This window comes from Felis catus, chromosome E2, assembly GCF_018350175.1.
Source record: "Felis catus isolate Fca126 chromosome E2, F.catus_Fca126_mat1.0, whole genome shotgun sequence".
Lineage (NCBI taxonomy): Eukaryota > Metazoa > Chordata > Mammalia > Carnivora > Felidae > Felis > Felis catus.
The window spans coordinates 17719465-17746021 of record NC_058382.1 but is presented as its reverse complement, the minus strand read 5'-3'; the positions used below and the strand labels follow the sequence as shown (position 1 = coordinate 17746021).

The window sequence follows — 26557 nt, the reverse complement described above, 5'->3', positions numbered from 1 at the left end:
TAGGGGCCCGCGAGGGCCGCGAAGTCCAGGCTGACTTAGCAGCAAGCCCTGTGGGGGAAGCCTGTGAGACACCAAGTTATTCGCCCCTTCCACAGCAAGCAACGGCGCGCAGGGTCTGAGTCTGGGACCCCCAGTCCAGGGCTCGAGGAACGCGTGCTCTACCCTGCTTTCCGCCACCCGCCTCCACTCCTTGAGCACAGGGTCTGCAAAGCCGGAGTCTCTCAAGCACCTTCCCTCCATGCTGCGCAGAACGACCGCCGGGTCGCACCTCTAACTGACACTAATCCTTTGCCGCGGCCCCTTTAGCAGCCCACGCCTCTTGCAGTCGCAAACTTCATTTCCCAGTGTCTTTGGGATTTCCCAGGGTCCGAAGCCACTGCACCCTGGGAGTGGTAGTTCAAGCGTGCCGCTGGCCTCTACAGAAACCATGGGAGGGTTCTGCGGCGAGAACCACACTTCCCGGCAGCCCCGGAGATGGCTTTCTGAACTCTAAAGTCCCAGCTCTCGCGGCCCTAGCTCCCGGCGGAAGGAGCGAAGCGGCCGGACTACATTTCCCGGGGGCCCCTGCGCTTTACCCCTCTCGGGCCGCAACGCGGGGTCTATGCTCTTCAGGCGCGGTCTAAGGGTGACGGCCGACTGGTTTCGGACTCCCGCTCCCGTGGTGCCCCGCGCGTGGTCGGCCCAGCCCCCGGCTCCCGCTAGCCCCGCGGCGGCGCTGGTTGCTGTCGTGAGCCGCAGCCGCCCCGCCCCACCTCTCCCTCCCCTCCCCCCGGCCCTGCGCACGGGCCGCCCCTCCCCCCGCCTCCCCGGCCCCTCTCACGGTGCCAAGATGGCGGCGGCGGCGGGCGGCGGCAGTTGCCCCGGGCCTGGCTCCGCGCGGGGCCGCTTCCCGGGCCGGCCGCGGGGCTCCGGCGGGGGCGGGGGCCGCGGCGGACGGGGCAGCGGAGCCGAGAGAGTGCGGGTAGCTCTGCGGCGCGGCGGCGGCGCGACGGGGCCGGGCGGAGCCGAGCCTGGGGAGGACACGGCCCTGCTCCGTTTGCTGGGGCTCCGCCGGGGCCTGCGCCGGCTCCGCCGCCTGTGGGCCGGCCCGCGCATTCAGCGGGGCCGAGGCAGGGGCCGGGGCCGGGGCTGGGGCCCCAGCCGGGGCTGCGTGCCTGAGGAGAGCAGTGACGAGGAATCCGACGATGAGGTGAGGCAGTCAGAGGCGTCCCCAACGCCGGGCGGGGCGGAGGCCGGGGGGCTTCCAAGGGTCTGGGTGGCCCCGAGGGGTGGCGTGAGGAAGCGAGGTTCTCAGGGTCCTTGCGGAGGGATGGTGGGGCCCTGCGGATAGGTCTGGGAGGAGATAAGCTGCACGGAGGTGTCGGTGCAAAAGGCCTCCGAAAGTGGGTAGAGAAGCCGGGCTGCAGCTGGGCACTTGGGCCCGAGGCACATCCTGCTGAAGTGTCCTGGGATGATGATCTTGGTAGTTGGCAAAGCTATGCCAGTAGAGGTTTGGGCGAGAAGACTGTGGGTACCGCATGCCCAACCAGTGGAGGTTGACAGCAGCAGCGTGGCTTTAGTGGACCTAGGCTAGGGCTCTCTGGGCTCTTACCTGTAGGCTGCTCCGCCTGGCCTTACAATTTGACACATCACTGGTTTCACCAGTACCCTGATTCTTTCTCTTAAGGTGGAGGGATGGTAGACTGGTGGAAGGCTTCCTCTCAGGGGCACAGATTGAAGAGAAATGGAATAAAGGCTGAGGCTGGGAACTCTAGCAGGTCTGAGTTCAGCTCAGGATTTATCCTCAGCCTCCCAGAAAAGTCAGGAAGGTGTGGGTTGTATTACTTAGGACAGTGTGTAGTAACCTGAGGGCTCAGAGTAGAACCTATTACAGTAAACCATTTGAAACACACACCCCACTTGGGTGCCCCGTTCCCATCTTCATTCAGGAAGAAACTACATTCTGAGAGTGAGTAAACAAGTCCCACCGTTTTCTGAGTTTTAGAGGATGAGGGAATCTGAGGGTAGTGTTTACTTCCTGGCCTGGGAAGACCCCGTTCTCTTCCCTTTTGGGCCAGTGAACCACTGGTGGCTGTGCTGATGTGGTCCGGCACAGGGGACGGGGGATCAGAATACCCTGTGCCTCTGTCCCTAGGGAGAGACCCTGTTTTTTATTCTTCTCACATCTTCCAGCTTCTTAAGTTTTTCTGTAAATAGGTAGGGGTATGTTAAGAGGGAAACTGGGGATATATCTCCATACCTGAGTCTCAGGTGAAATGAGGGCTTTGGCACTGACTGCTGTTTTTCCCCTCCACCTCTGGTCCCCTAAATCAGGAGTTTCAGGGTTTTCATTCAGATGAAGATGTGGCCCCCAGTTCCCTGCGCTCTGCGCTCCGATCCCAGCGAGGTGAGTGATGGGGAAACTCTACCTCTGTAGTTTTACAGGAATGTGATTCTTGCTCTTTGTGTCAGCTCTTCCCTGTTCCGCTAGAGTCTCCATCAGTTACAGAGTGTGTTCTGTGTTCAAGCCCAAGCTAGGCTGGGCTGTGGGGGAAACAGACAAGTAAGACTTAGTCCTTGCCTTCCTGGAGTGCCTTCTTCAGTCTGCAGGGCTAGCTTGACCCATCTCCCCACACCTATTCTCCTTTTAGGTCGAGCCCCCCGAGGTCGGGGCCGCAAGCATAAGACGACCCCCATTGCGCCTCCTCGCCTAGCAGATGTTGCTCCTACCCCCCCAAAGACTCCTGCCCGGAAACGGGGTGAGGAAGGCACAGAACGGATGGTACAGGCACTGACTGAACTTCTCCGGCGGGCCCAGGCACCCCCAGCCCCCCGGGGCCGGACATGTGAGCCTTCCACTCCACGTCGGTCTCGGGGACGGCCCCCAGGACGGCCAGCAGGCCCCTGCAGAAAGAAGCAACAAGCAGTAGTGGTGGCAGAAGCAGCTGTGACAATCCCCAAACCCGAGCCCCCACCTCCTGTGGTTCCAGTAAAACACCGAACTGGCAGCTGGAAGTGCAAGGAGGGGCCCGGCCCAGGACCTGGGACCCCTAAGCGTGGAGGACAGGCTGGGCGAGGAGGCCGTGGAGGTAGAGGCCGAGGCCGAGGCGGGCTCCCTCTCGTCATCAAGTTTGTTTCAAAGGCCAAAAAAGTGAAGATGGGACAGTTGTCCTTGGGAGTTGAATCAGGTCAGGGTCAAGATCAACGTGAGGAAAGCTGGCAGGATGCCCCCCAAGGAAGAGCTGGATCTGGACAGGGAGAGGGCCCCTGCTGGAGGAAAGAGCAAAAGCTGGAGGAGGAGAGAGAGAAGGAGACAGAAGAGGAGAAAGGCAAGGAGAAGGAGGAAGAGAAGGTAGAGGGAGCTGGACCTGAAGAGATGATGCTAGCGGAGGAAAAGGAAGAGGCAGAGCTGCCATCCCCACCCTCGACTCCTCCAGAGCCTCCAGCCCCTGCAGCCCCTGTAGCCCCTCCACCCGCTCCACCCCCTCCACCCCTTCCATCTCCTCCATCTCTTCCACCTCCTCCACCCCCTCCACCCCCACCACCCCCACCGCCCCCACCACCCCTTCCACCCCTCCCTCCTCCCTCAACTTCTCCTTCATCCCCACTTTGTCCTCCACCACCCCCAGTGTCCCCTCTGCCCCCACCATCACCTCCACCACCTCCTGCCCCAGAGGAGCAGGAAGAATCCCCTCCTCCAGTGGTTCCAGCTACATGCTCCAGGAAGAGGGGCCGGCCTCCCCTGACTCCCAGCCAGCGGGCAGAGCGAGAAGCTGCTCGGGCAGTGCCAGAAGGTACTCCTCCCACTCCAACCCCCAGCACCACCGCGGGAGGCCCTCTGGAAGACAGCCCCACTGTGGCCCCCAAAAGTACCACCTTCCTGAAGAATATCCGGCAGTTTATTATGCCCGTGGTGAGTGCCCGCTCCTCCCGTGTCATCAAGACACCCCGGCGATTTATGGATGAAGACCCCCCCAAGCCCCTAAAGGTAGAAGTCTCACCTACTCTGCGGCCTCCTGTTGCCATGTCCCCACTCGCCCCCCCAGAACCGGCACCAGCTCCCTCTCCACCGCGTGCCCCAACTCCCCCCTCTACCCCAGTCCCGCTTCCTGAAAAGAGACGGTCCATTCTAAGGGAACCCACATTTCGCTGGACCTCACTGACCCGGGAACTGCCCCCTCCTCCTCCTGCTCCTCCACCGGCCCCACCTCCACTTCCTGCCCCTGTCACTCCATCCCGGAGGCCCCTGCTCCTTCGGGCGCCTCAGTTTACCCCAAGCGAAGCCCACCTGAAGATCTACGAATCGGTGCTTACTACTCCTCTTGGGGCCCCTGAAGCCCCTGAGCCAGAGCCTCCTCCCGCCGATGACTCTCCAGCTGAGCCTGAGCCACGGGCAGTGGGCCGCACCAACCACCTCAGCCTGCCTCGATTTGCCCCTGTGGTCGCCACTCCTGTCAAGGCCGAGGTGCCCCTTCCTGGGGCGCCAACTCTGAGCAATGGGCAGCAGCCTCAGCCTCAGGCTCAGCTACAGCAGCCCCTACAGGCCTTGCAAACCCAGCTGCTGCCCCAGACATTACCGCCACAGCAGCCACAATTACAGCCACAGTTACAACTGCAGCCACAGCCGCCACCACAGCAGCCGCCACCACTGGAAAAGGCCCGTGTTGCAGGCTTGGGTTCCTTACCACTGTCTGGTGTGGAGGAGAAAATGTTCAGCCTCCTCAAGAGAGCCAAGGTGCAGCTGTTCAAGATCGATCAGCAGCAGCAGCAGAAGGTGGCGTCTTTGTTGCCGGTGAGCATGGTGCTTTGGCCAGGCTCCTGCACCCATCGTCCAGCCTTGCTTCTCTTAATTCTCCTTAACTGCCTGTCTCCTCAGTCAGCCTCCAGTATTTCAGGGAACGCTCAGAGCCAGTCCTTTCCTGTCTCTCAGCTTCCTATATTCCTTCCCTGACCCCGTCCCTCCCCCACGCTAGTCCGCTGGTCCTATCTTTCCTCACTTTCCAGCCTCTGACCCTGTTTATTCCCCCCACCAGCCGAGCCCTGGAGGGCAGATGGAGGAAGTCGTGGGGACTGTCAAGCAACTCTCAGATAGAGGTTCTGTCAGGTCTGAAGATGAATCGATGGAAACTAAGAGAGAGAGACCGTCGGTATGGAGTGGGAGGAAGGCCCTCTGAAGAAGGCTGGTTGCAGGAGCACAAGGGGCTACTTCCACATGTATTCCTGGTTTCTCCTCCCCTAGGGCCCCGAGTCCCCCGTGCAAGGCCCCCGCATCAAACATGTCTGTCGTCATGCTGCTGTGGCCCTAGGTCAGGCCCGGGCCATGGTGCCCGAAGACGTCCCCCGCCTCAGTGCTCTTCCTCTCCGGGATCGGCAGGACATCGCCACGGAGGGTAGGGGCGGGTGTGTTGTGGGAAGATTTGACAGCTGTGTCAAGTTTGGGGGCGAGCAAATGCACCAAGAGCCTAGGAGGGTGGGCGCTGAGTTGGATGCTTGGGGCAGGTGGCAAGTGGGTTGGAGTGCTGGGTCTTAGAGCAGATTTGGGGCACCAGGGACCTGAGCACTGTGGGAAAGTGGAGACCAGAGGGCCAATTGAATGGGATCTAGGTAAAAAGCCTAGTGGCTTTGTGACTCCATTCCTTCCTCTGCATTACGCTAGATACGTCATCAGCATCTGAGACTGAGAGTGTCCCATCACGGTCTCGGCGGGGAAAGGTGGAGTCAGCAGGGCCTGGGGGAGACTCAGAGCCTGCCGGGTCTGGAGGGACCCTGGCCCAAACGCCCCGGCGCTCGCTGCCCTCCCATCATGGCAAGAAGATGCGGATGGCACGGTGTGGACACTGTCGGGGCTGCCTGCGTGTGCAGGACTGTGGGTCCTGTGTCAACTGCCTGGACAAGCCCAAGTTTGGGGGCCCCAACACCAAGAAGCAGTGCTGTGTGTGAGTAGCCTGGGCGGAGCCTCTGTTCCCACCCATGGTTGTCAGTCACCCAGGCCTCCTGCCCCGCCAGAGCAGTGGGATTGGCATCCTTGTGGAGAGCTTCCTCTCTTCCCCCAGACCACCAGTCCCCTACCCTGGTGACGTGCTGCTCCCCTCCCCAGATACCGGAAGTGTGACAAGATAGAGGCTCGGAAGATGGAACGGTTGGCTAAAAAAGGTAACAGGACTTGAGGAGTATTTCTTTATACAACCGTGTTTAGATCCGTGGTGTGGAGGAAACTATGTTTTCTTTGTTCTCTTCCCCTTATCTTTGCAGTCTCCTACCTTTGTTGTCTTTCCATCGTGTGCTTTCATATCTCTCCTGTACTCGTTCTCTTCTGCCCCACTTCTTTTTGGCTTTTGTCCATCCCAGTGTCCCATGTCCCTGGCTGAGCTCAGATCCTACTAAGTCCCCTGTTCCCACAGGCCGGACGATAGTGAAGACGCTGTTGCCCTGGGATTCCGATGAATCTCCTGAGGCCTCCCCTGGTCCTCCAGGCCCACGCCGGGGGGCGGGAGCTGGGGGGCCCCGGGAGGAGGTGGTGGCCCCCCCAGGGCCCGAGGAGCAGGACTCCCTCCTACTGCAGCGCAAGTCAGCCCGGCGCTGCGTCAAACAGCGACCCTCCTATGATATCTTCGAGGACTCGGATGACTCAGAGCCTGGGGGTCCCCCTGCTCCCCGGCGTCGGACCCCCCGAGAGAATGGTGCGAATTGCTTGTTGCTTCCCCTTTCAGTTAGTCCCGTGTCTTTTGTGTAGAAGGGGCGGGGTTCCCAGACCTGGGGCCCTACCAGTATGTTAGAGAACATAGCTGACTGCAAGGAAAGGAGGTAGTTTGGTGTGGATAGGGAGAACTGGTGCGTGAGGTTTTCAGTAGCTTATTGAGCCAGGTCATCCTAGTGAGTCTTAGTTAAAGATGGCCCTGGGGATCCAGGTAACATTAGGGGGTTGTGGAGAAAGGGGAATAGGGAAGGAAGAACCTCACCTATTCAGGGTGAGGAACCTCTAAATAGGGGAACCTCACCATTTATGTGTCCTGCCTAGAGCTACCAGTACCAGAACCTGAGGAGCAGAGCCGGCCCCGCAAACCCACCCTGCAGCCTGTGTTGCAGCTTAAGGCCCGAAGGCGCCTGGACAAGGTCAGCAAGGCCCCACACCAAGAACCCTGAGCCCCGTGGAAGGCATGGCTCCTGCCCTTCGGGAGCTTCCTAGCAAGTCAGGGTAACGGACTCACCTGAGTGCCGTGTTTTCCACACCAGAGGACAGGCCCTGAGGGGTAAGGCAGGCCTGTCCTTCTGGAAAGCAAAGTAGGATCTGGGCAAGAGACAAGGCTGGGCAGACTGGGGGAAACGGCAGTGTGGAGGGAAGTCTGCAGAGGGTGAGCCTTGGTGGCCTTCCGATCACCACCTCCCTTTCTAGGACGCTCTGGCCCCTGGCCCCTTTACTTCTTTTCCCAATGGTTGGACTGGAAAACAGAAGTCCCCTGACGGAGTGCACCGGGTCCGTGTGGATTTTAAGGTATGGCATTGAGGAAGAGGGTCTCAAGGACCGTGTTTGGAAGAAACTTGATCGTATATGAGAAACCAGGGCTTTAAAGAAGAATTTGGCTTGTGTTCCTGGCTGCTCTCTGACCTGTGTCCTCTCTTCCCCTCAGGAGGATTGTGACCTGGAGAACGTGTGGCTGATGGGCGGCCTCAGTGTGCTCACCTCCGTGCCAGGGGGGCCGCCAATGGTGTGCTTGCTGTGTGCCAGTAAAGGCCTGCATGAGGTTGGATCCCCGCCTTTTCCCACAGCCCCTCAGGTCTCCATTGGCCCTCCTTGCCTGAGTTCTTGGGCCCTCTCAGCAGGGTCTCATCCCTGGCCTCTTGGCCTCACACTGTGCCCATTGTTCACTCTCCCCACCCCTAGCTGGTGTTCTGCCAAGTCTGCTGTGACCCTTTCCATCCATTCTGTCTGGAGGAGGCCGAACGGCCCCTGCCCCAACATCATGACACCTGGTGCTGCCGCCGCTGCAAGTTTTGCCACGTCTGTGGGCGCAAAGGCCGGGGATCCAAGGTTTGGGCACGGGAGCCGTGCGAGTGGGTGGAGGCATGGAGGAGAGGGATGTTCTTGTGTCAGTAGGTTCTGCCATTGTTGTCTTTCTCGAACTTCCCAACAGCACCTCCTGGAGTGTGAGCGCTGCCGCCATGCTTATCATCCAGCCTGCCTGGGGCCCAGCTACCCAACCCGGGCCACACGCAAACGGCGCCACTGGGTGAGAGACGAGGCCCACGCCCCTTGCTTTGGAGCTCTAATTAAGGCTGCTACCACCCCCAGACTTACTCTAGGCCAGGGCTTCCATGAGGAGGGAAAGGTCAGAGGTCCTTGTGAGAGTGTATCTGATAAACAGCATTTTCTCTTCTGAAATTTCGTATAAACGAGACTTACGTGCAGAACTTACAAAGGATGATTGCAGGGGCTCATGGATTCCAAGGTCCTGGGCTCAGAATCCCCTGCTCCTGCCTGATCTCCACTCCTCCCTGTCTCCCTGTGCCAGTCTCCCCCACTTCATTCCTCTCCCTCCTTCCTCCTTGCTTCTCTTGCTCACTTTTTTTCCTCTTACCTGTCCTTTCTCATTTGTCTCCTGCCTGCCATCCAGTCTTCTTTGCCCATCTCCTCCCACTGTACCCCCCAACACTGCTCCAGGCTGCTCCCCCTAATGTCACCCTGCCCCCCCCGCCCCCAGATCTGCTCAGCCTGCGTACGCTGTAAGAGCTGTGGGGCGACTCCAGGGAAGAACTGGGACGTCGAGTGGTCTGGAGATTACAGCCTCTGCCCCAGGTGCACCCAGCTCTATGAGAAAGGTGGGGACCTGTCAGGGGACCTGGGCCCTGGGGGACACCGGGCAGTGGGCCAGGCTCCTAGACAAGCAGGACAGATGTGTTTTTCTAGTGGCTTTGTATTCTCCTCTAGCCGCGGAACCTTTCCTTCCATTCATGGTACTTTCCCACAGAAGCCTAGCCGGTACCTCAGATAGAGGGACATACTTTCTCTGAGGACAGTGGGAGTGGGGGGGCCTAGATCCCATTGTTGTGGTGGTCCCTGACATGTCCCCTGGATCCTCAGGACTCTACTGAGCACTTTGAAAACCCGGGCTTTCCCCATTTGCTCAGGCAGCATATTTAGCAAGGTTCTTTGTGAGGCATTGGGGTCACAGGGTTAAAAGAGGCTTTATCCTCAGCCAACGATTTGAGAATAGTAGGGACCCAAGATGGAACATAGCAGAGGCAGCCCTCACGGCAGCCAAGAGGTGGTGGCCCCAGAGAGACCTCCAGGGGACAGGTAGTGGCCCGAGCTCCTCTGACTTGCCCTTTTCTTCCCTTTTCTGCAGGAAATTTCTGCCCAATCTGCACACGCTGCTATGAAGACAACGACTACGAGAGCAAGATGATGCAGTGTGCACAGTGTGACCACTGGGTGCACGCCAAGTGCGAGGGACTCTCGGGTGAGCAGCAGAGTGTCTGGGCTGCTGCCTCAGCCCTGAGGGGGTCCCCGTCCTACCCACAGCACAGGCCCTTATGGGACAGGTGGGCTTAATATCCTTGGCAACCTCTAGGGGCTGCTGAGAGCCAACTCTCACGTCCTCCCAAACCATTCTCTCCTATCCTACTTTGGCTGTTTTAGATGAAGATTATGAGATCCTTTCTGGGCTGCCAGACTCCGTGCTGTATACCTGCGGACCGTGTGCGGGGGCCACGCACCCCCGCTGGCGAGAGGCCCTGAGTGGGGCCTTGCAGGGGGGCCTACGCCAGGTGCTCCAGGGCCTACTGAGCTCCAAGGTGGCGGGCCCGTTGCTGCTGTGCACTCAGGTCTGGGGGCTCGGGAGGTAGGGGGGGTGGGGCCAGGCCCAGCACCAGCCCCGCTGACTTCCTGTCTCTGCAGTGTGGGCAGGCTGGAAAGCAGCTGCACCCGGGGCCCTGTGATCTGCAAGCCGTGAGTCGGCGGTTCGAGGAAGGCCACTACAAGTCCGTGGTGAGTGGGACACAGAGGAACAGGTGGGTGTCAGGAGGAGGGGGGTTGGGGGCGGGGTGGGGGCTCTGATCCTGACAAGCTCCCTTACAGCACAGCTTTATGGAGGACATGGTGGGCATCCTGATGAAGCACTCAGAAGAAGGAGAAACCCCAGAGCGCCGGGCTGGAGGCCAGATGAAGGGGCTCCTACTGAAGGTGAGAACTTTGGGGAAAGCCTAGAGGGTGGCTTGAATGGAAGTGGGGAAGAGAGAGTGGGTACTTCAGACCCTGCCCCCGCCAACTTGCCTGGGGAAGCCAGTTCTTCTCATTTTGTTAACCCACTCCCCAGCTGCTAGAGTCTGCGTTCGGCTGGTTCGACGCCCATGACCCCAAGTACTGGCGACGGAGTACCCGGCTGCCGAAGTGAGCAAGGCTGGGTAGCAGGAGGGGATCTAGGGGATGAGGGCAAAAGCAAGGGCACATGGGAATCCAGGGTCAACCTGGGCTGAGAATGGACGAGGAATAGAGTTAGCATCTAGAGGGCGGTGGAGCCAGGAGGAGCGTCCTTGGGGATTCTAGGTCGGCAAAAACTCAGATTGTGCAGTTAGCCCGCTTTGTTTCTACTTTGTGCAAGGTAGTGTTGGGGACAGCAGTGAGTTAGCCATGTTTGGGGGGTGGGAGTTGAAGTTGAACAGGCACATTAATGCCTGATAAGCCAGATTGTCAGGGTGGTGATGGGAAAGTCCAAGGGGATATGAGAGCCCAGAGAAGGTTCCTAGGGCCTAAGACTTTCCAGAAGAGATGACAGCTGAGATGTGGAAAAAGAGTTATTACAGACATGAGGAACAGCATTTCACGTGTCACAGGTGGCATGGGGGGGGGGGGGGCGGCTCATTTGGGAGACTGGGAGAAATGCCACATGGAAGAGAGGACCAAGTGTGTCATGGCATGTTTAGGCTAAGATTTGGGTGGCCACCCATGTTAGACGTGTCAGATGCTGACCCTGCCTGTCCACAGCGGAGTTCTTCCCAATGCCGTGTTACCTCCATCCTTGGACCATGTCTACGCTCAGTGGAGGCAGCAGGAACCAGAGACCCCAGAATCAGGGCAGCCTCCAGGGGACCCCTCAGCAGGTACTGGGAAGTGGGGGCTGGAAGCCAGGGCCCCTGAGTTGGTGGAACAAACTCTAGGTCCTGATTCTGGAACTTCCCTTTCCACACCCCTTCCAGCTTTTCAGGGCAAAGATCCAGCCGCTTTCTCACACCTGGAGGACCCCCGTCAGTGTGCGCTCTGCCTCAAATATGGGGATGCAGACTCTAAGGTGAGGGCGACCATGTGAAGTCCCAGGTTTTGGGGCTTAGTCCCTGGGGCCTCCCCTCACACCATTTCTCCTCTGCCCCCAGGAGGCGGGACGGCTCCTATACATTGGGCAGAACGAGTGGACACATGTCAACTGTGCCATTTGGTCAGCTGAAGTGTTTGAGGAAAATGATGGCTCCCTCAAAAACGTGCATGCTGCTGTAGCTCGAGGGAGGCAGATGGTGAGAGCCCGGGCCTAGAGAGGTGGGCAGCCCTGGGGTCTCAGGTAGGGCCCCCTGCAGGGGAGACAGCTCCTGTTTCACAGTCTTTACCCCCACATGTCCTTTCACCGCTGGTCCTGGGTGTCATTTTTTGGTTGTCCCAGGACTCTGGTGCTGCAATGATAGCGGCTACCCCCCCACCCCCATTTGAGCTTGAAGTCTGGGAGATTAAAAGTTGGAAGATCTTTTGTTGATTCAACCTGTTCTGGATGCTTTCTATGCGGTGTGGCACTCAGCTCTTACTGTGTCCCTATGAGATGAGGTATTGACGGGGCTAGAACCTCTCCTCACCAGTGTGGGACCTGGGTTAGGTGCCGTAGGATGCCTCAGGATTAGGAAGTGAAGCACAGGGGATATCTGCTTGGTGGGAGATCAGTGAAGATTAAATGAAATGATACAGGTTTCACATTAAAATGGTGTGAGAGGGACATCTGGCTCAAGTCAGAAGAGCATGCAGCTCTTGATCTCGGGGTCTTGAGTTTGAGCCCCACGTTGGGTGTAGAGATTACTTAAATAAATATTTAAGAAATGATGTGAGAAAGATGGTAAATGCTGCTAAGTAAGCGTTAGCTGTTGTTATTTTTCTCTCTACTGCAACACTCTGCTTCAGAAAATTTGAAGTAGGTTTGATACGCACCTGGCATTGGATGCATCTAGGGAAGAGGTTATGTTTGGTGAGTGCCTTTGCTATGCGAGGTGCTGGGCTAGACTGGGGACCAAGCAGAGTCTCACAGACAGTGATGCTGAGCATCAGACCCTGGTCTCGGTCACTGGCTTCTCCCGTCAGCAGCCCCTTCCACCCGCAGCGCTGTGAGCTCTGCCTGAAGCCTGGAGCCACGGTGGGCTGCTGCCTTTCCTCCTGCCTCAGCAACTTCCACTTCATGTGCGCCCGGGCCAGCTACTGCATCTTCCAGGACGACAAGAAAGTCTTCTGCCAGAAACACACAGACCTGCTGGATGGCAAGGTGAGTCAGGACCATGGGGGAGACAGCTCCACACTGCTCTCTCTTTTTCCACTCATTGGCCCCTTTAGCCCCTCAGCCCTTCCCAGCTACCTCTTGGTGTCTCCCTTGTTTTCCTCAGTCCTTGAGCCAGGCACCCAACTGTCCAGTCCTTGCGTCCAGAGCCTTCCCTCACAGCCCCCTCGCCCCCCCCCATCAATCCAGCAACCCCATTTGCCACCCACCTCCCAGGAGATTGTGACCCCCGATGGGTTTGATGTTCTCCGCCGAGTCTATGTGGACTTTGAGGGCATCAACTTTAAGCGAAAGTTCTTGACGGGGCTCGAACCTGATGCCATCAATGTGCTCATTGGTAAGCCTCTTGTTCTGTACCCTGGTCTTCCTGACCCTGCCTGGCCCCACCCTTCTGATCACTTCTTTGCACTGTAGGTTCCATCCGAATTGACTCCTTGGGTACCCTGTCTGATCTCTCGGACTGCGAGGGACGGCTCTTCCCCATTGGCTACCAGTGAGCAGCCCAGGGGGCCTGGGTGGGGTTGAAGGACTCCAGGACTGGATCCCACTTCCCAAGCTGTCCTGACTCTCTTGACCCACACACCCACCTGACAGGTGCTCCCGTCTGTACTGGAGCACAGTGGATGCTCGGCGGCGCTGCTGGTATCGGTGTCGTATTCTGGAGTATCGTCCGTGGGGTCCAAGGGAAGAGCCGGTTCACCTGGAGGCAGCAGAGGAGAATCAGACCATTGTGCACAGCCCTACCCCTTCCTCAGGTATGGGTGTTGGAACTCCCTCATTTCCTTCCCTGAATGCTGCCCTCAAACGGTTTCCCACTACCCGGTTCCCCTCTCCCCTAAAGATACTCTAGGTTTTTTGTCGTTCTTCCGTTTGTCATGGTGTCAGTAACTGATAGCATTATGTGCTAGCGACTGTGCTCAGCATTTTGCAGGAAGTGCGGGAAGAGCACCATGCTACCTACTTGTGGGGGGTGGCAGCTTCTGGACACAGATAATGTTTATGGCCACCTGACTTGGGGTTATGTGCTCCCGTGGTGCTCCTCACAGCCTTACAAGGAAGGTGCAAGCTCTGCCGAACTGCAGCTTAAAAAGGGCAGTTGCTCTCTACGTAACACAGTGGTGGAATCAGGATTCAAACCGAATTGGTCCCCTCATAGCTGTACCGGTGCTGAGGGATGTAGCCAAGCGCTGGATGGCACACCTCAAAGATTGGGCTTGGAGATCAGTAAAAGGAGAGGTTGTGAGCTGAAAGGGAGAAGGAAGAGATTCGGATTATGTTTGCAGAAAAGGAGTTTGTGCCAGGTTCCAGTATGAAGTGGAGAGGGGAGGAGGGTGCAGCCACCCTGGCTGGAAGCAGGGGAGTGTTGGAGGCGGCAGCAGAGATTTGTTCTCACAGATCGGGTGGAGCCAGGTAATGGGGAGCCCCAAGCGCCAGCATGAGGCGGGTGTGTTTGATGTGGCAGGGATGCACAGTGCAGGTGAGAAAGTGGTAGGACTGGCCCTGCTGGAGAGCGCGCAGTGCCCCTTGTGGAATGTGGGGCCTGAGTCAGAGAACAGTAGGCAGCCAGGAATGGGGGAGATGGCAGAGATGGGTGAGGAGGAGTTACAGAGGGACCCTGACCCAGGTGTGTGTGGACATTTTAAAGAAACCACAGAGGGGTGTGGAACCTGGGAGATGACTGGGAACCAGTGCACATTGTGACCAGACCATTGGGTGGGGGTGGAGAAGCCTTGGTTGGCTCAAAAGAAGGGAGGGTGTGTGAGGAGAGGCTTTGACAGGGTCCTTGTCATTCCTGATGCCATTCTCCTGCCTCTTTAGAACCCCCGGATCATGTGGACCCCCCGCCAGATACAGATGCCCTCATCCCTGGAGCTCCTGAGCACCACTCACCTGTTCAGAACCTGGACCCCCCACTTCGGCCAGATCTCAGCATTGCCCCTCCTCCAGCCCCCCGTTCCTTCTCAGGGGCTCGAATCAAAGTGCCCAACTACTCACCATCCCGGAGGCCCTTGGGGGGTGTCTCCTTTGGACCCCTGCCCTCCCCTGGTGAGTACCTGGGACTGTTGGGGAGACGGGGTGGGTGGGTGAGGCAGGAGCTTGTGGCTGACACTGACCCTTCCCCCCAACAGGAAGTCCATCTTCTCTGACCCACCACATCCCTACGGTGGGAGACCTGGACTTTCCAGCTCCCCCCAGACGCTCCCGTCGTCCCAGCCCCCTGACCCCAAGGCTGCCACCGTCGCGGCGGGCCTCTCCCCCTCTCAGAACCTCCCCACAGCTCAGGGTGCCCCCTCCTACCTCAGTCGTTAGAGCCCTCACACCTACCTCAGGGGAGCTGGCTCCCCCTGGCCCAGCCCCGTCTCCTCCACCACCCCCTGAAGACCTGGGCCCAGACTTTGAGGACATGGAGGTGGTGTCAGGACTGAGTGCTGCTGACCTGGACTTTGCGGCCAGCCTGCTGGGGACTGAGCCCTTCCAGGAAGAGATTGTGGCCGCAGGGGCAGTGGGGAGCAGCCACGGGGGTCCAGGGGACAGCTCAGAGGAGGAGGCTAGCCCTACCCCCCGCTATGTCCACTTCCCTGTGACTGTGGTGTCTGGCCCTGCCCTGGCCCCTGGTGCCCTCCCTGGAACCCCCCGCATCGAACAGCTGGACGGAGTGGATGACGGCACAGACAGCGAGGCAGAGGCAGTCCAGCAGCCTCGGGGCCAGGGGACTCCTCCTTCAGGGCCAGGAGTGGGCCGGGCTGGGGTCATCGGGGCTGCAGGGGACAGAACCCGACCTCCTGAGGACTTGCCGTCAGAAATTGTGGATTTTGTGTTGAAGAACCTAGGAGGGCCTGGAGAGGGAGGTGCTGGACCCAGAGAGGAACCCCTCCCCCCAGCGCCTCCCCTGGCCAATGGCAGCCAGCCTTCCCAGGGCCTACCCCCTAGCCCAGCTGACCCCACTCGGACGTTTGCCTGGCTCCCTGGGGCCCCAGGGGTCCGGGTATTGAGCCTGGGCCCTGCCCCTGAGCCCCCCAAACCCGCCACATCCAAAATCATCCTTGTCAACAAGTTGGGGCAAGTGTTTGTGAAGATGGCTGGGGAGGGTGAACCCGTCTCACCCCCAGTGAAGCAGCCACCTCTGCCCCCTCCCATCCCCCCTACAGCCCCTGCTTCCTGGACTCTGCCCCCAGGACCGCTGCTGGGTGTGTTGCCAGTGGTAGGGGTGGTCCGCCCCGCCCCACCCCCACCCCCTCCTCCACTGACCCTGGTGTTGAGCAGTGGACCCCCCAGCCCACCCCATCAGGCCATCCGCGTCAAGAGGGTGTCCACCTTCTCTGGCCGTTCCCCACCAGCGCCTCCCCCAAACAAGACTCCCCGGCTGGAGGAAGATGGAGAGTCCTTGGAGGATGCCCCCCAGGGTCCAGGGCTTAGTGGCAGCGGGTGAGTGAGTGTGCTGCGTCTGGAGGAGGGTGAGAGGTGGGCAGGGGAAAGCAGCTCAGCCTTCTCGGGGTTCCTCCCCCAGGTTTAGCCGAGTAAGGATGAAAACGCCCACAGTGCGTGGAGTTCTTGACTTGGATGAGCCTGGGGAGCCCACGGGGGAGGAAAGCCCAAGGTGAGTAGCCAGTCCCCTTTCCCTGGAGGCCCCAGGATCTCTGTCCCTTCCTTTTTCTGACAGGTCTCTCCTTACAGGCCCCTCCAGGACCGGTCCCCTCTGCTGTCACTCCCAGAAGGTGGTCCTCCTCGGGCCCCTGATGGTCCCCCCGACCTGCTGCTTGAGTCCCAGTGGCACCACTACTCAGGTAGGAACCGGCCTGTCACTCTGCTTCCCTGCCTTGTGCTTGCCTTAGCTGGGTGGTGGTCAGTTCAGAATCAGGCCACTTCCAAAAACACACATCGCACACCCACCTGGCTATGAGCCCGAGACTAGGTGTGAAGAGTTCTAGAGACACTCTCAGGGAGAGTGTGACCCATGGCAGAAACAGTCATGGAGAGGAAGTTTCAGCTCCATGTAAGAGGCCCTTCGAAAGTACCCGTGCAGCATGCCTAGGAGCCCGGAGGTCAGCTTCAGAACGTAATCTGCCAAGGTCAGAGGGTTAGGTTCCTAGTAAAGCTGAGCAGCTGGGGGGGCTGTCAGAATGGGATGGGATTCAGAGCCATGCAGCTAGATAAGAGCACCTGGGTGCCAATGAGGATAGAGCTCACCTAGGACCCAGAGGGGCAGGAACAGTAGGAAGGAGATCACAGGAGAGTGGTGTCCCAGAGGCCCTGGGAAGGTAGTCCTAACTGCCTCAGAGAACACCAGGCATGTGGGGTTTAGGATTGGTGTACCGGCTGGGAAGGATGCTGTATCAGGGTCCAGAATCGAAGACTGTGGTTGATGAGGAAGCCAAAACAAGACTTAGGCATCTTGCCAGCAAGGTTGCGTAAGGGTCGGAGGGGAAGGCAGCAACCTAGAGGGGTTTGTGTGAGGGCTGAGACAGCAGAGCCACGGAGGAGGGGGAAGGGGGCTTGTGGATGGCAGCGGAGGTGGGAGGAGGCATGGTGGTTGGGTTTGAATAGGAGACTGCTGCGTTGGGGGAAAGGTGAGGTTAGCGCACTGGCAGAGACATCAGGACACAGGATGGGGGCACACAGAGTGGATTGGGCTGCCAACCTCAGTGAAGCTAGGAGGGCAGTGCTGTGTTGGTTACAGAGGACCGCGGCAGAGGGGTAGGCTACAGCCAAGCAAGCTGGCAACTGAGCAGCCTGAGGCTCGGAATTTCTCCTGGCCCGAGTCCCGTCCACATGTGTGGATTCTCTCGTTACGTAGTGCTGAGTTACTGAGCGTGGAAGCGGAGCGAGGTAGACAGAGACTGCTTAACTGAAAGACCGCATATGGGGGTCAGAGGTGGTGTGAAGTTATGGCAGTGACCATGACGGACAGGTCCCCACCCTTAGGGACCACGCCACATTTTGGTAGAGGAGACAGACACGTACATTAGCAAGTGTACTGCAGCTGAGAACGAGCACCGTGAGAAAGAAGGCAATGAGAGCGCCTGGCTGAGGCCCCTGTAGTCAGCCTGTCGGGTTCAGGGAACAGTGGAGGTGAGGATGGGGCAAGGGCAAAGAGGAGGTAGAAGAAACTGTCAGAGGTGGATGCGGGGGCACTGAGGCCTGGAGATGATGTGGGTCGCACAGCAAATCAGGTTTAGAGGCATGCCTAGGGCTGGGAGGGCACGCAGGTTGGCGCAGAGAAGTGGTGTGGGGAGAAAGTGCGGCCACAGTGGGTCCTGCCTCTCTCCTAAAGTGTACTCCTCTCAAACTTAGGTTCCCCCCACGCCCGCCCCCCAGCCATGACAGTCCTCAGTCCACACCCTGCTTAAGCAAGCAGCAGCATTTGCACTGATTTCCCTCCTTGCAGCACTTCCTTCTCTGGCTTCCAGAACTCCACCCCTCTCCTCACCAATGTAGTTATACCTCGTCATTGCCCCAGCCTGTCACTTTGGCATGTCCCAGGGCCCTGGCTTTGACTTCTCTATCTGTACTCTCAGATGTTCTCAGCTACTGCATGGCTCTGGATCCCATCTCTAATTCCGACAGCCCCCAGATTGGTTGCTGGGCTCCTAGATCCTGCCACCTGTTTGCCGTCTCCCCCAGCAGGTTGCAGGGGCAGGTTCTCTAAGGGGAATTTCCGACTCAGCATGTCCCAGACTGAGCTCTTGACCTTCACCCCAAACTTGTTCCTCCCTCTCCCTCATCATCTCAGTCATTGGCAGTTTTATCCTTCTGGGTGTTCAGGTCCCAAACCTGAGCTGTCCTTGACGTTCCACTGTCTCTCATATCTACATCTCCTATAGCAACAACTTCTGTCTTCTATGTTTTCCAAATCTTTGGCCCCTGAGAGATCCCTTAAATAGCTCATAAGATACACGTACTTGACTCTGTGGTTAGGGGCCTATGTAATAATAAATTTGCAGTATTTATACAGATATGCTGTGTATATAAAAATACATGTGTAAAATGCATCTCTCTGGTATTTTAAATTCTCTGTGAGAGAAAGAATGAGGGGTGTAGATGGGCATTTTTGTAAACTGGGTTTGAATGAACCAGAAGTGTGTCCTGCAGAGCCAGGGCACTCCAGGCCTCTGTGTAAATGCTCATCTAGCCAAGAACTCCCGTAGAAAAGGGACCGCAGGCCCTGTAGAAAAAAAAAATGTCCAGGGGCGCCTGGGCGGATCAGTCAGTTAAGTGCCTGACTTTGGCTTGGGTCATGATCTCACGGTTTGTGAGTTCCAACCCCGCATCAGGCTCTCTGCTGTCAGCATAGACCCACTTCGGATCCTCTGTCTCCCTCTCTCTCTGTCCCTCCCCTGCTTGTGCTCGTTCTCTCTTTTCTCTCTCCAAAATAAGTAAGTACACACTAAAAAGAATAATAATGTCCATCCTGTAGGGTTCGCTGGGTAATTAGAGCAGGAAGAGAGCCACCGACCAAGTATCTGTGCTTGTGCAGGGAGAGGAAGGGAGGGTGGTGGGGAACCGGGGACTCTGGAGTCCACGAGTGGTGACCCTCACCTACTGTGACCTGCTGCTTGGGATCAGGTGAGGCTTCGAGCTCCGAGGAAGAGCCTCCATCCCCAGAGGACAAAGAGAACCAGGCCCCCAAACGGGCTGGCCCACATCTGCGCTTTGAGATCAGCAGTGAGGATGGGTTCAGCGTGGAGGCAGAGAGCTTGGAGGGTGAGTCGGGAGTAGTGGTGACGGAGGGCAGGTGTCTGGTGGAGCACCGTCCTGACTGCTCTGGCCCTGCTCCCTCCTCAGGGGCATGGAGAACTCTGATTGAGAAGGTGCAAGAGGCCCGAGGGCACGCCCGCCTCCGACATCTCTCCTTCAGTGGTAAGTGGGGAGAGCCCACAGGGATGCTGGAAGGACTCCCAGAGGACAAGGTGGGCCTCTGCCATGACCTGTGTGTCCTCACCTTTGACTCTCCCCAGGAATGAGCGGGGCAAGGCTCCTGGGCATCCACCACGACGCTGTCATCTTCCTGGCAGAGCAGCTTCCCGGAGCCCAGCGCTGCCAGCACTATAAGTTCCGCTACCACCAGCAGGGAGAGGGCCAGGAGGAACCACCCCTGAATCCCCACGGGGCAGCCCGTGCCGAGGTCTATCTCCGGTGAGAGGTCTGGGGAGCCCTGTGGGAGTTCTCAAGCATGGGAATGAAGTCTGTAGAGATTGGAAACTGAGGCCTGGGAGAAGATGCCAGGCCACTCCAGGAATTATTCCTAAAGTTCATATCGGAACAGCGAACCCCCTCCATTCCCCTTTTCTCTGTCTCCAGTGGTAGCGGTATTTCTTTTGTCAGCGGCAGGCCCAAGCCAATGGGTAGGTAGGTGGCATCTTTTTGAAGGAATAGCTGTGATCCTCCCTTCTTTCCTCCTCTCTCTGCTGCAGGAAGTGTACCTTTGACATGTTCAACTTCCTGGCCTCCCAGCACCGGGTGCTCCCTGAGGGAGCCACCTGTGACGAGGAAGAGGATGAGGTGCAGCTCAGGTCAACCAGGTATGGAGGGCAGGCCAGGGTGCTGGGGGTGTTCTGGAAGGGTCCTAAAGAGGGTGACCAGGGGCAAGAGAGGTCATTCCTGGGTACCAGCCTGTGACACTGCTGACCCCACCAGACGTGCCACCAGCCTGGAGCTGCCCATGGCCATGCGCTTTCGCCACCTCAAGAAGACATCCAAAGAGGCTGTGGGTGTCTACAGGTTAGTGGGGTTGGGGGGGAGGATGCCCCTTGGGTGGATGGACAGGTGCCCTGGTGTGGGGCTGCCTTGGTTCTGTCCCCCTGCCCCCTGAGCTCCCCCTTGCCTATCCTACCCCACAGATCTGCCATCCATGGGCGGGGCCTGTTCTGTAAGCGCAACATCGATGCCGGCGAGATGGTCATTGAGTATTCCGGTATCGTCATTCGCTCTGTGCTGACTGACAAGCGGGAGAAGTTCTACGACGGGAAGGTGGGCTCCCCCAGGCCGTGGGAACGAGGGGATAAAGTGGGGCTGATCCGTGGGAACGGAGCACCTGACTGCCCTATCCTATCCCCGTAGGGTATCGGGTGCTACATGTTCCGCATGGATGACTTTGATGTGGTGGATGCCACAATGCACGGCAATGCTGCCCGCTTCATCAACCACTCGTGTGAGCCCAACTGCTTCTCTCGAGTCATCCACGTGGAGGGCCAGAAGCACATCGTCATCTTCGCCCTGCGCCGCATCCTGCGTGGTGAGGAGCTCACCTATGACTACAAGTTCCCCATTGAGGATGCCAGCAACAAGCTGCCCTGCAACTGTGGCGCCAAGCGCTGCCGTCGGTTCCTGAACTGAAGCCGTGGCTGCCCACCACACCCCCTGCTGCCATCTTGCCCCTCGTCTGGGGGCTCCCTCGTCCCTCCCAGAGCATCTCACCCCCACCCTCCTGTTCAGGGTGGATGTGGGCATGCAGGTGGCAAAGGCCCTGCCTCCACCCCACCCAGCAATCGCCCCCTTCCTGCCCTGGGGGCCCAGGATGTAGATACTGTACAAAGGTTTCTAAATCCCTTCTTTTCTATGCACTTTTTTATTTAAGAGGGTGGGATCCCAGGTGGGAACCTCCCGTAATAAAGTCTGTCAATGTTTGGAGAGGTGGTGTTCCCGTTCGTGTGGTGCTGGGGGCAGGTAGGAGCTCCCGTTTCGCCATGCCTTAGCCCGGGAAGCCTGTCAGCCTCCGTAGAAGGGTGAGGCTATCACTCAGAATTACAAGTAAATTGTGAGGGTCTGTTAAGGCTTCGGAGCAAGAAATGTTCAACATATTCCCAGTTAGAATCCGGCTGGGCCCCTGTGAATGAGCTCTCCCCAGGGTAGCAGGGCCATTTCTCGGGACCATGGGTGCCAGAGGCACGAGGCCGGCTCCCACATCTGGTCTAGTTGCGCATGGTGGGATGAGGGGATTCCCGTTGGGTCTTGGCCCAGTTAAGACCGTATTTCAAAAGGGCACCTTAATGAGGCCCAGAGGCAGCAGGCAATTCATGGGAAACTTTATTGAGGAGTAGGCCGAACAAGCCCCAGATCAGCCAAGTTTGGACAGCACCTGCAGCGCATCTGCCCGCCCCAGCTGGGCCAGGTGTGTGCCAAACTGCCCCAGAGAAGCAGAGGGCTCCCTTGCCACCACCATCTCGATCAGGGCCCGCAGTGGCGAGCGACTGGGTCGCAGTGAGTAGGCAAAGGTGGACCAGGCAGCGGGCACTCCGTACCTCGCCGCCAGGTGTCTCGTGGTGCCGCATGCCATCCCCCCACCTGGCCCAGGTTCAGGATCCAGCAGCACTATCAGCTCCTCCAGCACCTCCAGCTCATCGAGGAGGCGAGACAGGGGCTGTGATGCCAGACTCGGCAGTTCTGGGAGACAAATGGAGGGGTGAGGAAGAGGAAGGGCAATCTTCTAGTCCACCTTTTCCCTCCCTGGCACGTCCCCGACTAACCTCTGCCCAGGAGTGGAACCAGAGAGACCTTATCCCCTGCGTCTGATGCCTCCAGGGAGCCTGGAGAGGACGAGGGCAAGGAGAAGACCGTATGGATATTGGTGTCGCCACAAACCAAGCCGGGGTAGGGATGGAGGACTTTTGCCCGGCGGTGACACCGCTGGGCAAGCAGAAGGATCACTGCTGAGGTCACCAGCAGAACCAGCGCCATGAGAACCAGCACCACTGGCAGGGCGAAATTCGGCAAGGCCTGCTGAGTGACGTTGCGCTCAGGTGTCCAGGAGACCCTGGAAATCGCTGATGGGCTGGGCTCCTGGGAGCTATAGACTCTGGGTTTCCCAGACTCGAGAGGACAGGGCTCCTTGGGAGGGACCGGCTTCTGCAAATAGGTTGGAGTAAAGCTGGAGGCGTGCCCCACCCACTTCTGCCCCCCTCAGCCTGAACTTCCCATCCTTATATCCCTCAGTGGGACCAAATCCCCACCTGAGACAGCGACCCACCCCCTAACCCAGGTAGGTCTCCTGATACTACTATTCCCCCAACCCTATTATTCTCTTCAGTGGGACGGCACTCCCTCCCTTAGTCCAGACCCCGCCCACCTAACCCCAAACCACGCCCCCCAGCCCCTGTCCCACTTCCGACAGGCTGCACCCCTTCCCAGGCCCTCCGGGGCCTACCCGCACCTCTGTGCAGCGACGCTGGGTTCCGCTCCTGCTCCCTGCAGGAGCGGGGGCCGTGGCTCCGGCGCCACAAGGGCTACATAGCTCCGCATTGTCGGGGTTGCACTGCCCAAAGGGACACTCTTTGAAGGGGTATGTCACGTGGTCGGCAAAATCATTGAATCCGCAGTTTTCCGAAAACTCGTAGTCTGGTGGGAAACAAAGTCTCACGTGTGGCCGCCCAGCCCCTCCTCTTCTGCACTAACGACGCCCTTTCCCCCTTGTCCTATCCCGACCTTGTACTCTACTCACCCACCCTATCAGTGGACGTGCCACCCTCCCCGCACTGGCCAAGCAGGCTCAAGACCCTCTCTACACAGGCCCCGCCCCGCTTCGGCACCAAGCCCTACCCACTCCCGATTTAGCCACACAGCCCACCCTCTGAACGCCGCCGAGATCCGGCCCCTCTCACTGGCAGGACCACTTCGCCGTGGCACTAACGTAACCCATACCATCCCTTCCGTCACAGGCTCAGCGCCCCTGCTGTCTTATCTGCATAGGGCCGGCCCGCCCCCACGCAGAAGGAAGCCTCACAGACAATAATCCACAGACCTCGTCCCTTCCCCATCTCCTTATCACCTCCTGGCTCCGCCCTCATACCCCGGCCCCTGCTCCTCACCCGGGCAGGGGGGCGGCCCAAAGCGCTGCAGGCAGCTGCTGCAGCACCGGTTATCAGGGTTCCAGTACTCTAGGCGCCCGCAGTGCTGGGAGGCCTCCTGAGGCGCAGCCTGAGCCAGAAGTAGTGCCGCAGTCAGGAGGCGGCGTAGGGGCCCCATCCGGGCGGGGTCTGTAGCCTGGGGGGCCGTGACCACAGAACTTCCGGCCACAGCGCCTCTGTCACACTTTCCAGGAAACCGGGGCAGAAGAAGGAAGCAGTGATGTGGGGGCTTGGGATACCCAAACCGTTTTGGAAGACGGGGAACCTACCGCCCCCCACCCCCAGCCCCTGGTCCAGCTCCTGACCCGTTATTAGAAGGACCACCAAGGCCTCTAGATTGCTAGAATGAGGACTCAGGAACCACAGAGTGGATTCATATCCCACCGCTGCCATCTTCCTTACCTCTTTTCTCATCCCTAAAGCAGGAGAACAGTACCTGTCTCAAAGGTTTATTTCGAAGACTTAAAACCATTACTAGAAGTAAACTGCTTAGAACAGCACCTAGCATACAGTAAGCTTAACTATTAGGTATCGCGAACTCCCACCTCAGGGGAGCTGGCATGGAGCACCCGGACCTCACCCTCTGGAGACTCCCACTCAACTCCCAGGGGCCTTACCTTAGCTCCTAACCCCAATCTCCTCCGGGCTGGGAATCCTCCAACCTGCCACAATCAGGCACCTCCCCCTTGAGAAGCCTTCGAGAAATGTCCCGAAGTTCCCAGCACAAAAGCGTCCCCACTGCTACCGGTCCCACTGAGGGGTTTCTAGAGCCTTGGGCCCTGAGCCTGCTGCTTTCCCACCTGTTGCTGGAAGTTCTTCAGCTGAAGTTGTGGCCAGAGCCCAGCCCGCTTCCCCTTTTCGTCAGGAGATGCGGGGGTGGAAGGAAACTCCAGCCCACAGCTAGGCTCAAGCTAACAGGTTCTAAACCCTCAATACAGAACTTTATTAGGGGAAGGGTGGTAAAAGAAGGTCCCTGTGTTTAACAGATTAACATCACGGAGCCCCGGAGCCTGGGGAAGACGGCGCTGGGGAGGTAAGGAAGCTTTCAGGAGGTGTTCTGGCCAGGAACATTTATGCCTGTCAGGGGTGGAGGTCAAGGGAGCCAGGGTCTCAGAAGCGGCCATGCCGGTGGTCTGGGGAACGTCTTCGGTTTCTTTCTCGGGGGCGGTGACCAGTATGGGACCTTGGGGGTGACCTGGGAACAGGAGAGGAGAGATGAGGGTTAGAGCTGTGAAAAATGTCGCACACTTCCCCAGGCCTGCCTCTCAGTTCTGGGGTAGGGCAGGGCAGGTGATGAAATAACCAGTTACTGAGTGGTATCAGGACAGGTGCTCAGGCACTGATCTCTGGATTGGAGATCCAGACTGGTCTTGGGTTTGGGGGTTTGGAGTTCCAGCTGGTTTTGGGGTTGAGATTTAGGCGCTGGTCCTGGGATGATGCTCAGAACTAGTCTTAGGATCTAAAAGAGACACGCTGTTATGGGGACGTAGGATAAGGTCCATCCCAGGGTACAAAGGCCTTAGGGTATGAGACATCCTGACAAGCTGATCCTGAGGTACCTGCGCCTGGGTCCTCGCCCATACAGCTGACGTCGAAGATTCCGGGAGATGGGCCGAAGGTGCATGAAGTTGCAGAAGCCACCCCGGGTACATTCCCTGGGTAGGGGACAGACGGATGGAGGACGCTGCCGTCGATGACAGCTTCCCAACACACAGGAGTCTGGAACTCCTGGTGCCCATCCCACCCCCGTACTACCATACCCCATCTCGTATTGCCGACAGCACGACTCCCGGAAGTCGGTGACAGGAGACAGCTCAGCATGCACTGCCTGCCCATTGAACCAGCGGTTATTGAGTTCAGCCACTGCCCGCTCTGCATCCTCCTCACGCCGAAACTAAGGGAAAAATCGATCAGGGTTGGCAAACTCAGAAGTCTTTAGGGAATCAGTTAGCAGCTCTGGGGCTGGGCTGGATTTGGTGATGGACCTCAAGCTGTGAGGCTTCAGTGGTGACACTGAAATGCCTCCACCTGTAGGCTCTATTGGGGGGAAAGCAGACACCTTGACGTAGACATTGCCCACGAGGTGGTCCCCCAGGTTGTCGCACACATTCATCTCTTCAATCTCCCCGTACTTCTCCTGCAGCTCCGTGAACACCTCCTGCGGAAGATCAGGACGCATTCAGCTGAGCTCCTGGCCCACAGGAAACTCAACCCATCCCTTGCCAACCCTCACCTCGAAGAAGTTATCATAGTGTTCTTGCACCTCCACGTCGCTCACGTGACCTGGAGGAGGGGGCAGGATGAAATCAGGGGGTGGCCTGCCGGGGTCTGTCTGCCCTGCCCCCAAGGCCGGCCCCTCACTCACAGTGTGATCCGTCTGCGGTTTGGGCGGTGTTCTGTGGATTCCGGTACAGGTTGAGCAGCACTATGGTCTGAACAGAATTTAAAGGGGGCGGGGGCCTGAGCTCATGCAAAGGGGTGGGGTATGAAGGTTGGGGCTGAGACCAGGCAACAGAGAAGAAGCCTAAGCACCTTGATTGAGCGCATCAGCGATGCTCGCGCTTAAGGAAACCAGAAGAGAAACCTAGCAGTCAGGGACAGCCCAGCAGTGTAGTTCGCAAGTACGGGGGCGTGGCGAGAGGGACCTGAAGGAAGGGGAGGAACCCGCAGAGGCCCGACAGGAAAAAAGCCGGTGGTAAGGTGGGCCTTTGAAACCCGGAAAAGGCGGGACCTCGTGATGATGGACAACAGAAGGGGAATGGCTGGGAGGCGTTAACCCTCAAGGCTCCGTGCCGGGTCTCACCTGGCTGAAAGTCGGTTTGTTGTGAAGCCGGGAGCACCGGTCCCCGTGCCGGCAGGCCCCGATCTTAAAGTAAAAAGAGCAGTTAACCCTGGAAGAGGTGCAAAGACAGAGGTGAACCGAGGGCCGGGGAGGCCGGACACCCCAGAAACACCGCCCAACGCCTCCCAGCCACCAGGGAACCAAATGTCCCGGCCCCGGTCCCCGCAGGGGGCCACTCCCTGCGCCCGTTCTCACTTGTCCTTCTCAGTCCCGAATATCGAAGCTAAATATTCAGCCATTTTTACTCGAACCCTCCAACTCAGTCGGCTCTTTACGTCATTTCCGTTGCTTTAGAGCATTGGGAAGTGTAGTTTGTCGCTGCCTCCCTCCACCGCACGCGCGCCTAGACCGTCTGCTGCGCTTGCGTGTTGGAG

At 58.5% G+C, this 26557-nt stretch overlaps 3 protein-coding genes across 8 annotated transcripts; 1 reads left to right on the top strand and 2 right to left on the bottom strand.

Annotated features, from left to right (window-relative positions):
- Window positions 1–814: 814 nt before the first annotated feature.
- Window positions 815–21128, top strand: KMT2B (lysine methyltransferase 2B). The gene is made up of 38 exons (XM_045046643.1): window positions 815–1189; window positions 2314–2386; window positions 2631–3416; window positions 3534–4771; window positions 5013–5126; window positions 5219–5369; window positions 5636–5915; window positions 6077–6132; window positions 6381–6659; window positions 6998–7092; window positions 7373–7471; window positions 7608–7721; window positions 7862–8008; window positions 8112–8207; window positions 8679–8796; window positions 9324–9437; window positions 9617–9801; window positions 9875–9964; window positions 10055–10159; window positions 10293–10366; window positions 10961–11076; window positions 11173–11264; window positions 11347–11484; window positions 12330–12488; window positions 12717–12837; window positions 12915–12993; window positions 13095–13255; window positions 14319–14546; window positions 14630–15926; window positions 16009–16098; window positions 16176–16285; window positions 19065–19202; window positions 19284–19358; window positions 19457–19634; window positions 19913–20020; window positions 20136–20219; window positions 20339–20468; window positions 20559–21128. Exons 1-38 carry the CDS (start codon window positions 830–832, stop codon window positions 20832–20834), a joined length of 8154 nt encoding a protein of 2717 aa, XP_044902578.1. The 5' UTR covers window positions 815–829; the 3' UTR covers window positions 20835–21128.
- A 379-nt stretch (window positions 21129–21507) lies between these two features.
- Window positions 21508–23789, bottom strand: IGFLR1 (IGF like family receptor 1). Of its 2 annotated transcripts, XM_023245484.2 has the most exons (5): window positions 23647–23789; window positions 23303–23525; window positions 22648–22832; window positions 21965–22343; window positions 21508–21881 (listed from the first exon to the last, which is right to left on the bottom strand). In XM_023245484.2, exons 2-5 carry the CDS (start codon window positions 23457–23459, stop codon window positions 21556–21558), a joined length of 1047 nt encoding a protein of 348 aa, XP_023101252.2. In that variant the 5' UTR covers window positions 23460–23525; window positions 23647–23789; the 3' UTR covers window positions 21508–21555. The 2 variants fall into 2 exon arrangements, with proteins under 2 accessions (XP_023101252.2, XP_003998025.5); XM_003997976.6 differs by lacking the exon at window positions 23647–23789 and having other exon boundaries at window positions 23303–23625.
- Window positions 23790–24247: 458 nt separating this feature from the next.
- U2AF1L4 (U2 small nuclear RNA auxiliary factor 1 like 4) lies at window positions 24248–26539 on the bottom strand. Of its 5 annotated transcripts, none has more exons than XR_006590608.1 (9): window positions 26379–26539; window positions 26145–26232; window positions 25707–25773; window positions 25575–25624; window positions 25327–25499; window positions 25102–25235; window positions 24901–24996; window positions 24645–24800; window positions 24397–24536 (listed from the first exon to the last, which is right to left on the bottom strand). XR_006590608.1 is itself a non-coding variant. In XM_045046640.1 (8 exons), exons 1-8 carry the CDS (start codon window positions 26420–26422, stop codon window positions 24271–24273), a joined length of 918 nt encoding a protein of 305 aa, XP_044902575.1. In that variant the 5' UTR covers window positions 26423–26536; the 3' UTR covers window positions 24248–24270. The 5 variants fall into 5 exon arrangements, 3 of the variants coding, with proteins under 3 accessions (XP_044902575.1, XP_006941473.1, XP_044902576.1); XR_006590607.1 differs by having other exon boundaries at window positions 24652–24800; XM_045046640.1 differs by lacking the exon at window positions 24645–24800 and having other exon boundaries at window positions 24248–24536; window positions 26379–26536.
- Window positions 26540–26557: the final 18 nt, after the last annotated feature.